Raw genomic sequence first — 13,589 nt, 5'->3', positions numbered from 1 at the left:
ATACCTCAATGATGATCTTAAAAAACAGATCCACACTTCTATGTAAATTTGCAAAATATTCAGTTCTTCCAGGAAACTGGCCTGTGTGCTTCACAATCGGATCTCTTAGATAGTGCGCGATGAACATCCCCACAGAAAGAACCATGGACGACGATATACCAGAGTTGGTCACTGAGCTCGACGAGACTTTTGTCACCAAGCCAGAGTATTTGGCTACTCAGCAAGACACAACTCAATATGAACAGAAACCATCGAAGGTGAAAAGCAAGTTACCCATCACGATCGTGACTGGGTACTTGGGATCTGGAAAGTCGACCCTACTAGAGATGATCGGCCGCAAGTCCAACAAGCGATTGGCCATTATATTGAATGAATTTGGTGACTCTGCTGCCATTGAAAAGTCGGTCACGATCAAGGATTCCGAGAAGAACGAGAGTGTTCAGGAATGGCTAGATCTAGGTAATGGATGCCTTTGCTGCACCGTCAAGGATAATGGTGTGATGGCGATCGAGAACCTCATTGAGAACTCCGGTGACAAGATTGACTACATTCTTTTGGAGACTACCGGCATTGCAGATCCAGCGCCAATTGCCGAGATGTTCTGGTTGGACGATGCTCTTGCTGCTAGTGTCTACATTGATGGAGTGATCACCGTGGTTGACGCCGCAAACATAACTCAATGTCTTGATGACATTGGCGGCCACTGGCACAGAGCAAACAAGCATGTCCTTCAGGACGACGATGAGGATGTGAGTCCTGAAAAGAAAGAGCAGGAGAGGAAGATGTTGGATGAGGGTATCAGTACAGCACATCTTCAGCTAGCCCTCGCTGACACCATTTTGATTAACAAGATTGACACCATTGAGGGCGATAAGAGTAAACTAGAGGAGATTTGCGGTAGGGTCCGTGACATCAACTCTTCATCCCCCATCCATACAACCTCCTATGGAGATATCGATTTGGATAAAATCTTAGATCTACATGCATTTGAGGCTTCAAGCGAGAAGCTCGCCAATCTGGTGAGTTTGGCCACCAGCTCGTCTTATCACGATGACAGGATACAGACTCTCACGATAGACTTTCCATTTTTCAGTGACAACTCAGGGTTCGATAAGGTGGAGAAGTATCTTCAACATGTACTTTGGGAGAATGAAGCAAACGGTGTTTCTGTCGAAATCCACAGAACGAAAGGAGTGTTGGTGTGGAAGGACGACGTTAGAGTTGTTCAAGGCGTTCGGGACACTTACGAGGTGATTGAAGGCGGCAAATTGCACGAGAGTATCAAAAATAATAAAATCGTGTTCATAGGTAAGGGCCTTGACAAGCAGGCATTGGAGGACGAGTTGCATAAGTATATATAGTTAGTTTCGGCCTAATTCACAAGCTCGCGTATAATTTTGCAACCGTTATGCAAACTAGGCCGGTTACCCAAAACCGCTCATCATGATCGATTCATAAAAATTCGAAAACCACAGTGAAATACAACCAAGCTCTTAAATTTACCCTACAACATAATTTGCAAACCACTTTTGAACTCCATTAACAAAAATCACCCCGGTTTGTGGACCTCTCTTACATTGGTGATTCACTGGTGCTCACACGCACGAAAAGATTTCTAGCACATAACGCTCAGCTACACATCGGGCAAATAGATATGTCAGAAGGGCCAGAAAAACCGGAAAAAACGGTCAAGCCTGAGGCTGGTGCCACAGAGGCCCCAAAGAAAAAGTCATGGTCCAACCCAGCCTTGAGGGCAATGGGTATCCCCAGAATCCTGCTTCCATCGAGAAACTGGATGATCTTCTGGACCGTCTTGGCCGGTGTCACAGGAGGTATTGCCTACGATAAGTACCAGCAGAAGCAGGTTCGTAACAAGTATACTGCTGAAGTTGAGAAGTTGGGCGAGGAGCTCTACAACACCACAAGAGTCCCAAGAAGGCTCACCATCTTCATCGCACCTCCACCGAACGATTTCCTTCAGGAGTCATTGAAGCATTTCAGAAAATACATCAAGCCTGTTTTGAATGCCGCTGCTATTGACTTTACCATCTTCACTGAGGAGAGACAGGGCGACATTCGTCATGAGGTTGCAGACAAGATTAGACAGTTGAGAAGAGAGAAGCTAGCAGCGAAGATAAAGGAGGAGGAGAAGATCAAGCAGGAAGCATACGACAAGTCATGGACTAAATTCTTCAAGGAGGGTGTTCCTAATGCATTCAAGAGCTTGCGTAAAAAGCCAGAGGAGCCAGAGGTTTTCGTCAGCCGTCATGAATTGTACACCCCAGCCGATCTTCTAGGCTTGTACAAGGTGGTCCAGCCCATAGAGCCAGAAAGAGACGACTCGAAAGATCTCCTTTTATCTGGTGGTGTTCTTTGCATTGGAAGAGGTACTTACAAAGAGTACATGACAGGCGTGCACGAGGGTCTTCTCGGACCTTTGGAAGCTCCAGCACCTCCACCAGAGGTGAAGAAGATCGAAGAAGCTCTCGACACCGAAACTGCAAGCTCCGAGGCAAGCGGCACAGAGACTGCTACTGAGACTGAAAAGAAGGAAGATACTCCCGACGAAATTGAGGACTTTGGGCTGCACACTCGCAGAAAAGAGCTCCCGCCTGTGCCCAAGCCATTCATTCTGCCCGCCGATTATGCCAACGCCCAGTTGGCGCCAGAGCTCAACATGAACGAGGTTGTTCTCAACGACAAAAACGTCCCCGTCTTGTTCGAGCAGCCTGTGGGTGTCTTTACCGTGCCAAAGCTTTCCGGTATCATGAACATGCCCACAAAGATCTATAGATACTACACCAAGAGATACCTTGCTGCGGAAGTCGCTGAACACGCACAGAAGGTTGTCTACAGTGAGAGCCGACCATTCCAGAACTTGGATAGCTTCTTGGGAGCTGAGGAGGAGATGGACTGGCCAAGAAAGTGGATTGAGAGAGGCAAGAAGAAGAACAGTGAGTGGGTGCAGCCACTTGAGGTTGATCCTAGAGTGATTCTGAGGATGAGAGTGTACAATTTTGGAGAGACGAGCAACAAGGGCATCAATGTTGCTACGGACGTGGAGGAGAAGAAGATCGAAGAGGTAAAAGTTGAGCAGCCCAAGGCGGAGGAGAAATGAAATCGTGTAAATAGTGCCGCAAGGCGAACACATAAAGCATGAGACAGATGGCGTAGAGGAAAGACAGTAATCGATGCATTATCGACTAAGAGCCATATTTAAGCTGTAGAGCTTCTGGTATTGGAAGGTTGTATCAGTACATCAACACAAGCAAGCACATTACCGTCGATGCCTAAGCTACTTATTTTCTCTACAAAAAATCATCTAAGCTTTCTATCACCGCTTAGCACTGGTTCAAGATAAGTTGACGACTTCACTGCTGGTGTCGATTGCTGGCGTCGATTCAAGGCCCGGGTGAAAAATCCAGATCCATCGCTTCCCCTGCGCTGCAAAGCCTCACACAACGGCGGCGTCTAGCACAAGACATCTACCCTCGATAGCCGAAAGCCTAACAATGCCAACTCATCTCAGTAGATAAAGAAATTCCTCTCCTAGGCAAGGACGCCGTGATGTTGCACCCGAAAACACCCTGAAGCCTATTGTTGTTGCATTGTGAGATGCCAAGGACCCTCGGTTGCAAATGCACCATGACGTTGCGAGTGCCACCCAAAACCAACAACAGCTCTACCGAGCGAAGCGACCAATAAGGTTTGAGCGAATCTAAGAAAGAGATTTAAGAAAGTAGGCTAATCTGACTAAAATACAGTATAGCCAACAGACTTTAGTTGGAGACTAAAAGTGGCATGCAGCGCGAGCCGCGGTCTAAAGCAGGGGCACCACAACAGAAATACAGGTGGTAGACACCACCTCATTTTCGCCTTGAGCTGGAAGAAAAGAAACCACACAGACCAAGCAAAGGCGACGTAGGCAAAAGCAAAAGCAAAACCAATAATAAAACCAAACGATTAAACAAAATCCACTGGACAAATCCCCTGGACAATCGATACGGTTGACGGACTTCTTATCGCTAGCCTTCGGCCAATCGCTGGACCATGAATGGTGGGGTTGGCTCAGTGCTATCGACCAATATGGGCCCTCTAGGTGGCAGTAGGTGTACGGCAAAGTGGTGCGGTACGGGCCGGGTCGGCGCACCGGTGGAATCGCAATTCCTTTTTTGGGGGTGTTCGTTGCGAAGACGGTGTGCCGGCCGGGTGAACTCGGGCTTACTGGAGGGCCATGGACGAGGAACGGCGGTGCCGACGAGAAAAGTCAAACGGGAATGCGATGAAAATCAGAGTAAAAAGCGTGGCATGTAAGAATTCTCGGAAAGAGTCGGCAGGCCGTGGGCAGAGGCAAAAGTGGGAACGGTGCTCAGATGGTTTGCAGCCATCAGCCACTGCCGTCAGCCTACGATTCTCCGAAATGGGGGAACCCATGGGTCGCCCCACGGGCCTTGGGAATTGGCCTATCTTTCGTTTTAGGCACCAACCCGCTGCAATTCGGCCTAACTTTACTTTCCCACTGTTTTGTGGTCCATGCTGGAAGAGCCGATTCGGAGTCAAGCTCAGTGGTCGATAAGGCGGACCGGTTCCGCAGAGAAAAAAAAAAGCCGGGGCCACTGAGGGTTTGATTTGTCACTGATAGCGCGCGGTCAAGGCAAAAGAACAGGGCTGGGGCGGTGACTCGTGACCTGGTGAGCGCTCATTGGCCAGAGATCTGGATGATGCAGCCGCCGATGCAGGATCTTGACTCAAGCGCGCAGTGATGGAAGCATCACAAGCAGTGCAGGAGGAGATGCCCAGGGACATATAAAGTCACGACACTTCCCCGGTTTTCATTCTTCTTTATTCTAAAAAACTAACAATGGTCCTCCCTCACGAACCCGAATTCCAGCAAGCTTACAACGAGTTGTTGTCCGCCCTCGAGGACTCCACTCTCTTCACCGAGAAGCCTGAGTACAAGAAGGTCATCCCAGTGGTGTCGGTGCCAGAGAGAATCATCCAGTTCAGAGTGGCCTGGGAGAACGACAAGGGCGAAATCGAGGTCAACAACGGTTTCAGAGTCCAGTTCAACTCCGCCTTGGGCCCATACAAGGGTGGTCTCAGATTCCACCCAACCGTGAACTTGTCCATCCTCAAGTTCTTGGGTTACGAACAGATCTTCAAGAACGCCTTGACCGGCCTCTCCATGGGTGGTGGTAAAGGTGGTTCCGACTTCAACCCTAAAAACAGAACCGACTCCGAGATCAGAAGATTCTGTGTCGCTTTCATGAGACAGTTGGCCAGATACATTGGTGCCGACACTGACGTTCCAGCCGGTGACATTGGTGTGGGTGGCCGTGAGGTCGGTTTCCTCTTCGGTGCTTACAAGTCCATGCAGAACAACTTCACTGGTGTCTTGACCGGTAAGGGCTTGACCTGGGGTGGTTCTTTGATCCGTCCTGAGGCCACCGGTTACGGTACTGTCTACTACGTCGAGAAGATGATTGAGAAGGCTACCTCCGGTAAGGAATCCTTCAAGGGCAAGAGAGTCGCCATCTCTGGTTCTGGTAACGTTGCCCAGTACGCCGCCTTGAAGGTCATCGAGTTGGGCGGTATTGTCGTCTCCCTCTCTGACTCCAAGGGCTCCATCATTTCCCAAAACGGTATTACCCCAGAGCAGGTTGAGGCCATCGCCGCTGCCAAGGTCAAGTTCAGAACTTTGGAGCAGATCATCTCTGACAGCGCTTCTGCATTCTCCGGTAACAACAAGGTTGAGTACATTGCCGGTGCCCGTCCATGGACCCACGTTGGTCAGGTTGACGTTGCCTTGCCATCTGCCACCCAGAACGAGGTTTCTGGTGAGGAGGCTAAGGCCTTGGTTGACGCTGGCTGTGCCTACATCGCCGAGGGCTCTAACATGGGTTCCACCAAGGAGGCCATCGACGTCTTCGAAGCCAACAGATCCAAGGGTGTTTGGTACGCTCCAGGTAAGGCCGCCAACTGTGGTGGTGTTGCCGTTTCCGGTTTGGAGATGGCCCAGAACTCCCAGAGAGTTACCTGGACCCAGGAGGAGGTTGACGCCAGATTGAAGGACATCATGTACACTTGTTTCGACAACTGTTACGACACTGCTGTTCAGTACTCTGTTGACAAGGACGCTTCTGGCTTGCCATCCTTGTTGAAGGGTGCCAACATTGCCGGTTTCATCAAGGTTGCCGACGCTATGTTCGCCCAGGGTGATGTTTTTTAATGGTGTAACGATATAGACTTTTACTTCTCTTTTATATTAGACAGGAAATTTACGGATAACAAAACGACTTGTAGCGCTTTCACTAAAGACTATTATTTTATGGTAATACTTGCTAACGTTTGGCTTGACTCTTGGATCTAATTAGTCTACATAGTCAAGCGCGCTCCAGTATTTACTTCACGTACTACACCATCAAATCACATCAAATGAGCTCAACAGAGGCACCAGCAAGTCTACCGAACTTCAAGGAATTCCCGAGCTATATTCCCGTTCATCCAAGCGTAAAACCAAATACGGAGTTTGGCAGTTTGCTCCTACTACGAGAGATCGAGGAGCAGCTTCTGAATATCAAAAGCAGTGCCGAGTCATTCATCGACTATGCCAGCTCAAACCCTCAGCTTGTGTCGAATTCAAGCTTCAAAGTTTACTCTGAGCAAATCCTGAGCTCGTTTGAGAAGCTATATCTCGCCAAGACCAAGCTCCAAGCTCTTCAGCTGGCCTTGAAGAACACACACAGGGAGCTAGTTGAAAACCGCCGAAGTACTCTAGAGCTCACGCTTTCAAACTATGAATCGTGCAAGGAGCTTGTGAGAAAGAACTTTGCCGACGGTTTCAGCGATGATCTAGACGAGATCATCAGGGAGAAGCTGGGTGCACGGTTCGAGGAGCTTCTACACCGTGACCCTTCTTTTAATTTCATAAGAAACTCCTTTTTTGTTCTACAGTTCCCTGAGGATCCCTTGCAAGAGGAAACGGTTGACGAGGAGTTGGCTGTGGAGGGAGGAAAGATATCCTTGAAAGATCCACTCTCAATGAACTACTTTACGGATCCCGTGGTTTCGAAGAAATGCTCCCACGTGTTTGAAAGGCATCATATCGTTCGCCAGATTAGAGGCACGAGAGACAGGTACGCTTGTCCGGTGACGGGTTGTGATGCATATCTTACTGAAGGGGACCTCTCTCCTGACCAGCTTATGAAGCTCAGAGTCAAGGTCTACATGGGTATGGCGAAAAAGAGAGACCACGAGTCAGTAGTGAGGATTTAGGTTTGTGGCTTCCAGGACACTACTTGGCATGCAATAGGACCCTGCACCATTTTTGACAGCGTCCACAAAGGTCCACATAGATGATGATGAAATTTTGAAGAAATTCATAGACAGCAATAAAAGTAAAGCATTACCCTAATTAAACTTTATGCCGTATAATTAAAAGCGATTGGTCCATATCAGTTGGCACCGATAGGTGCATATCGATGCCATAGCGCGCAGGTTATCTGGATCCCTAGTTACTACTTACCACAACATGCCAGTGGAACACGGAAGGCCACATGCAGTGGATGTGCCAATTCAAGATCTAGATGATCCTGAAGACGATATTTTCAACAACGAAGGCAATGACTCTGAGTTTCTAGAACCCCTAGACTACGAAAACGAAAATGTTGACAGCCGACCTCAGCGGTTCTGGAGAAGAATTCAGGAATACTTCAACGGACCTGATTCGTACAAGCCTGGCTCCTACGAAATGGTGAACACGAGCGGCGTGAATTCCGATGATTTTGAAATCGGCGATGAAGATAGCGAAGGTACTGATGAAGACATTGTGGCTAAGAAGATGAGGGAACGCAAAGCCGCTCGACTCCGTAAGATGGTGAACTGGGGCATATTGGCCTTCACAGCTCTACTATTCTTGATGTGGCTTTCCTATGCATTTCTTAAACTGGGCGAGGATTCCGATAAAAAGACGCATACGTTTGATAAGGGAAAACGTGTTCTCTCTAACAGCACTCATGACTTTTACCCTACAACCATAATTGTCTCGCTTGACGGTTTTCACCCACACTACATTTCTCCTCAGAGAACCCCCGCTCTTCATGGGATGATGGTGAACGATTACGGTGCACCATACATGACTCCATCATTCCCGTCCTCAACCTTTCCCAATCACTGGACCCTTATAACGGGGCTCTACCCTTCTGAGCACGGAATTGTGGGTAACACCTTCTTCGACCCAAAGTTGGAGAAACAGTTTGTCAATACTGATCCTTCCAAGGGTCTCAACCCTGATTTCTGGAGGGGCGGCGAGGCGATCTGGACCACTGCATTCAACCAGGGGGTGAAGTCGGCGGTTCACATGTGGCCCGGAAGCGAAGTTCCAGGTATAGGTGAAAATGGGCCAATGGAAGTGGACAAGTTTAACGGCACGGAGTTATTGACGTCTAAGATCGACAGAGTAATGGGGTGGATTGACCGTGAGGACATCAAATCACGGCCAGAGCTCATCATGACTTATGTGCCCACGATCGACCAGTATGGTCACAAATTCGGCATCAGTGGGCCCAATCTTGTTGAAGCACTCAAATACGTGGACGACTTCGTGGCCTTGATGATCCAGGAAATCAAAAGCAGAAACTTGAATGACATCGTCAACTTGGTCGTTGTAAGTGACCACGGAATGGCTCCAACATCTAACGACAGACTTCTTTTCCTTGATGATGTGGTAGACCTTTCAAAGCTCGCACATATTGATGGATGGCCGCTTTTTGGGTTGAGACCTAATAAGGATCACTCAGTGGATGAGATTTATAATGAGATCAAGGAAAAGTTCGAGAAGATTGATGAAAAAACAAAGAAGGGTTTTAATTATTATAAAGTGGAGGACTTTCCAAAGGAATGGAATTTTGGAGGGAAGCTCGAAGATCATAAATTCAACTACCGCTTAGCTCCCATTTGGATTGTGCCCAATACAGGCTATGCAATCACGACTAAGCAGCAGTTTAAAGAGAAGGGTGAAAACTACACCCCGAAGGGTGTACATGGCTACAACAACACCGACATTCTCATGAGGGCCATCTTTTTAGGCAGAGGTCCATTTTTTAAGGAGAAGCTTTCAGATAACAAAAAAGTGCTTCCTTTCCCCAACACCAATGTTTACAATATCTTATGTGAATCGCTTGATATCAAACCTTCTCCAAACAATGGAACATTGAACGACGATTTTGTTATCTCCTCAAACAAGCTTTTGCCAAGTGATTGGAGTGACAATCTGGTGTATCCAGGGTTGCCATATGAGGTTGAACACATTGTAAAAGATGCCACTTATGATTTGCTTTGGCGAAAGCCAAGTGGGCGCACCAAAATGACAACAATATCGATAAGTTCAAATACAAAGCCACAGGAGAGCTTGTCATCCGAGGATTCTATGCTAAAAGACCTTTCAACAGAATCCCTTCCCAAGCCCAGCGATTTTGAACAAACAACCACTGATAAGAGCAAACCAACTTCAGACTCTGAAGACTCAGACTCAGATAGTGACTCCGATGATGAATCTGACGAGCACGACAAAGAGAAAGAGAAGCAAAAGGAGAAAGAGAAACAGAAGGAGAAAGAGAAACAGAAGGAGAAAGAGAAACAGAAGGAGAAAGAGAAACAGAAGGAAAAAGAGAAGGAGAAGCAAAAGCAAAAGGAGAAGGAGAAGCAAAAAGAGAAGGAGAAGGAAAAGGAAAAGGAAAAGGAGAAGGGTGGTATCCTCGATGATGTTAAGCAACTTGTTGACGATGTCGCCGATGCAGTAGATGATGGCATCAGTTCGGTCTGGCATTTCTTCACTGGAGATCGTTAGTTTTATAGCATTTACGTTTGGCGATGATTAGACAGAGTGTAATTTTCTTTCCTATAAATCTCTATCTTGCTCGAGCTTACCAGACCTCGTATGGGTCTTTGTCTTTGGCGCTGATCTCCACTTCTGCCTCTGGAAGCTCTTGCTCCAACTGCTTCTTCAAGACAGATAAGAAAGCTCTCTCGGTGTTCGAATGGTTACAAGCGATCAACGAGGAACCACTTTCAGTAAAAAACAACGCCTCGTGGTGTGACAATTCACCGGTGTAGTATAAGTCAGCTTTCACTCCTCTGAAAACGGAACCTCCAGATCCAGCACATATGGCAATTGTGCTCACTGGATGGTCTTTGGCCAAGTTTCTACCAACACCAACTTGGACGTGTTTGAGGGATTGAGACAGCTTGACGTTGTCAACAAGCTTTGCTAGGGATGCGGGCTCTTCAAGTTCTATAAGGCGGCCCATTCCACAGCCTTCCTCCTCAGGATTTGGTTCAATGACTTGGCGAGATTTGACCTTCAAGTTCTGTGAAATGCCATCAGCCAAAAAATCATTGACACCACCCTTGGCGCTATCAACGGCTGTATGTGGACTGTAAACGCTGATGTTATTCTGGATCAATTTGACAAGGGATCTTTGTTGAGGGTCTTTGGATGTGATGGACTTGAGACCCCTGAAGATGAAGGGATGGTAAGCAACGATCATGTTCGACTTTTTCTCGACTGCTTCCTCGGCGACATTTTGGGTAAGGTCAATTGTCAACAAAATCTTGCAGCCATCGGACTCATTGGCTTCTGATGATGAGTCCACTAACAAACCGGTATTGTCCCAGGAACTATCGGCTAGTCTGACTGGATAAAGCTTTTGAACTGCAGTGTTAGATTTTGTATGAGTGTGCTTTAGGGATACATACTTGCATTGGTTGCTGCAAGGACAGCTCTTTTCGAAGTTGGACTAGGCATTGAAGAGAAGAGTTTGACAAAAAGTGAGAATCTGGGGTATATAAAAAAAGAATGCGCAAGCCCGGAATCGAACCGGGGGCCCAACGATGGCAACGTTGGATTTTACCACTAAACCACTTGCGCGGACAAATGCCCCCTGCCAGAATTGAACTAGCGACCTTTGCATTACAAGTGCAACGCTCTACCACTAAGCTAAGGAGGCACCTTGTTAGAAATGGCGCGCATGCGGGTATGAGAGCTCTATTTTGTTGGTCACGTGAACCACTATATGCACGAAACTGGTCAGTATACTCGTTTTGCACAGGAACGTTTGTAGGAGCCTGGTGGTACCAAAGCATTTTGTGGAAGTAAAATCCATGAATTCAGATGCAGATCAATTTGTATACGAGATTTTCGAACTTGAATTTTGTATTTAAAGACCTAGAGCAAAAAAAAAAGGCCCCTTCCCTGGGGTGCAAGCTGATTCATGGCCTCACCTATTACAGTATTGACAAAGAGATGCAGCTTGTAGCCCAGTTTTCTCCATTTACTGTCGTCTTATTAAGTGTTTTGTTTCCAGCTCAAGCTCAAAGTCACATTATGTTGCAAAAAATGGCAGTAATCACGAATTACTGGAGAAACGAGTCGAGCTTTAACGTCAGGGTGCTTACCTTCAAGCTGGGGTGCAGCAACCATATATCTACTCCTACAGCTCGAAGCACGGGCACTTAACCTCTCTATATTTAAAAGAACCAAAATATGTCTCTTTATTTGCAAAACTTGGAAGTCACCCTCGGTTAGACCCGAGCTTCTGTTAGCCCCACTACGGCTGACTAAGCCGCTCAACGGTTTTCAAACGGCGCATCGGCCCGGGACGATATCGAGATTCCTGGGGCATCTCAATCTGAAACATTCATTGTCTCAAAAATTATGAGCGATTCTAACAACCCCAAAAACCTCAATATCGAAATATCTCCAACTTTACCCCATTTTTCACTTTCTGGGTCCTGTGCGTACCACTCATCGGAACATCTCAAAGACTCAATTCCGCAATTTGCGATCTACCTACAAGAGAGCAGTTTTGACCAAATGACCGAAGAAATTTCGATATAAACACTTCTCCTCTATAAGAAATCGTAGTTGCTAAAAAATCTCCCCTTACTGTTCCTGACAAACCTTATCTGTGGCTGCATCCCTGCGCACCAAAATCAGTGAGGCACTGATGGAGCCGTTTAAAAAAGGCAGTTACCGCAAATTCTTCACAGATCTTTTTCACCTGATACTAAGTCATCTCCAAACTTAATGTCGTCCATTCCTCTCGAGGATATCAACGAACCGTTTTTAGAGCCTAGTCCTGGATCTGATGCTATCGATGGGCCTGACTTCAAGTACTTAGCGACCCTACCACCGAACCAGAGGTATACGGTTCAGTTCAATGGCCAGGAGGTCTTCATGGACTCTGTGGACTGGAGGGATAGCAAGCTTTTGAAATTCCAAGTGGTTGTTGCCTTTCTGACTTTCGTCTTGTTCGGATTGGCAGAGCAGACCATTGGTGCCATCATCCCTCGGCTTCAGGAACACTATGAAATTAACGACTTGGAGACGTCGTTCATCTTTTTGGCGTCTACTGCTGGGTACTTCATCCTGGCATTATCATGTGAGTTCTTTCAGAAACGTTTTGGTGTCAAAGGTGTCGGCATTATCGGCACGGCCTCCATGACATTTGCCTATCTTGTGATTAGCTTCCACCCACCATTCCTGATTTTCATTTTATGTTTCGTCTTCAATGGCATTGGCATGGGAAGTTTGGACGCCAGTATCAATGGCTGGGCTGGTGGTATCGCTGACTCAAACCAGATTCTAGGTATAGTCCATGGATGCTACGGTTTAGGGTGCATGATTTCTCCTCCGTTAGTAACAAAGCTTATGGAACGGAAACACAACCCCTGGCATTGGAGCCAGTACTACGTGGTGCTTAGTGTCATTGGAGCGTTCAACTTGATCTGTTTCACGATCTCTTTTTACTACGAGACTGCGTCGAAGTACCGCTTCAATGTCATTTTGAAAGAAATGAAGAGGAATCTTGCTGATAAGGACCCTGAATTTGAGATCGGCTCAGGCGATGAATCGGTCGACGAGGGCGCTGACGTCTCTTTTGGTGATGCTCTCAAATCTAAGCTTGTCTGGGTATTTGCTATTTGTCTATTCATCTACGTCGGCGGTGAAGTTGCTTTTGGCGCTTGGCTCATGACATTCTTGATCAGAATCAAGGGGCTCAGCTATAAATATTCCTCGTGGATGGCCACAACATTCTGGGTTGGTTTAACGGTAGGAAGAATTGTCCTTGGGTTCGTCACTGCTGCTGTGTTCAATAGCGAGCTCACGGCGAACTTGGCGTACATCTTATCCTCCATGATCGGCTATTTGGTATTCTGCCTATTTGCTTTTGCCCAAACAAACTGGATCTTGTTCCCAATCGTCTTCTTGACGGGCCTTTTCGTGGGACCAATCTTCCCCACTCTTATCGTTGCCTCTATCGAAATCTTACCTCACAGGTACCATGCAACTAGTGTGGGCTTTATCTGTGCATTTGGAGGAGGAGGAGCGGCAGCTCTCCCATTCCTCGTTGGAGTTGCTGCTGAACACAGCAAGTTTGGTATGAAATTGCAGCCCTTCATCGTGCTTGCCTTGTACGTGATCCTTCTCGTCATTTGGGCTGCCATTTGTAAGCGTTATGCTGGTCATAAAAGGAGGGGCGTGCTTTAGATTAGAGGATGCCTCCTTGCGCTTTCCATTCATCCGGCGT

General features: G+C 47.2%; 6 protein-coding genes and 2 non-coding genes across 8 annotated transcripts; 5 read left to right on the top strand and 3 right to left on the bottom strand.

The window, feature by feature from the left end:
• Nucleotides 1-143: 143 nt before the first annotated feature.
• On the top strand, nt 144-3,118 carry C7M61_002388 (uncharacterized protein; the record flags this gene model as incomplete). Its single annotated transcript, XM_024857763.1, has 2 exons — nt 144-1,351; nt 1,612-3,118. 2 exons carry the CDS (start codon nt 144-146, stop codon nt 3,116-3,118), a joined length of 2,715 nt encoding a protein of 904 aa, XP_024714262.1.
• A 1,743-nt stretch (nt 3,119-4,861) lies between these two features.
• GDH3 (glutamate dehydrogenase (NADP(+))) lies at nt 4,862-6,229 on the top strand (the record flags this gene model as incomplete). The annotated part of the gene is made up of 1 exon (XM_024857762.1): nt 4,862-6,229. One exon carries the CDS (start codon nt 4,862-4,864, stop codon nt 6,227-6,229), a length of 1,368 nt encoding a protein of 455 aa, XP_024714261.1.
• A 206-nt stretch (nt 6,230-6,435) lies between these two features.
• MMS21 (SUMO ligase) lies at nt 6,436-7,275 on the top strand (the record flags this gene model as incomplete). Its single annotated transcript, XM_024857761.1, has 1 exon — nt 6,436-7,275. The coding sequence occupies one exon, from the start codon at nt 6,436-6,438 to the stop codon at nt 7,273-7,275; it is 840 nt and encodes a 279-aa protein (XP_024714260.1).
• Nucleotides 7,276-7,531: 256 nt separating this feature from the next.
• On the top strand, nt 7,532-9,847 carry C7M61_002385 (nucleotide diphosphatase/phosphodiesterase; the record flags this gene model as incomplete). Its single annotated transcript, XM_024857760.1, has 1 exon — nt 7,532-9,847. The coding sequence occupies one exon, from the start codon at nt 7,532-7,534 to the stop codon at nt 9,845-9,847; it is 2,316 nt and encodes a 771-aa protein (XP_024714259.1).
• A 76-nt stretch (nt 9,848-9,923) lies between these two features.
• On the bottom strand, nt 9,924-11,142 carry NIF3 (Nif3p; the record flags this gene model as incomplete). Its single annotated transcript, XM_024857759.1, has 2 exons — nt 9,924-10,711; nt 11,079-11,142. 2 exons carry the CDS (start codon nt 11,140-11,142, stop codon nt 9,924-9,926), a joined length of 852 nt encoding a protein of 283 aa, XP_024714258.1.
• C7M61_002384 lies at nt 10,857-10,927 on the bottom strand. Its single transcript has one exon. It is a non-coding gene; the product is annotated as a tRNA-Gly (tRNA).
• C7M61_002383 lies at nt 10,935-11,006 on the bottom strand. The gene has a single exon. It is a non-coding gene; the product is annotated as a tRNA-Thr (tRNA).
• Nucleotides 11,143-12,085: 943 nt separating the features above from the next.
• C7M61_002381 (uncharacterized protein) lies at nt 12,086-13,549 on the top strand (the record flags this gene model as incomplete). Its single annotated transcript, XM_024857758.1, has 1 exon — nt 12,086-13,549. The coding sequence occupies one exon, from the start codon at nt 12,086-12,088 to the stop codon at nt 13,547-13,549; it is 1,464 nt and encodes a 487-aa protein (XP_024714257.1).
• Nucleotides 13,550-13,589: the final 40 nt, after the last annotated feature.

This window comes from Candidozyma pseudohaemuli (assembly GCF_003013735.1).
Source record: "Candidozyma pseudohaemuli strain B12108 chromosome Unknown scaffold00004, whole genome shotgun sequence".
Taxonomy (NCBI): domain Eukaryota; kingdom Fungi; phylum Ascomycota; class Pichiomycetes; order Serinales; family Metschnikowiaceae; genus Candidozyma; species Candidozyma pseudohaemuli.
The sequence above is the reverse complement of the archived record's forward strand: the minus strand, read 5'-3'. Positions and strand labels throughout refer to the sequence as shown.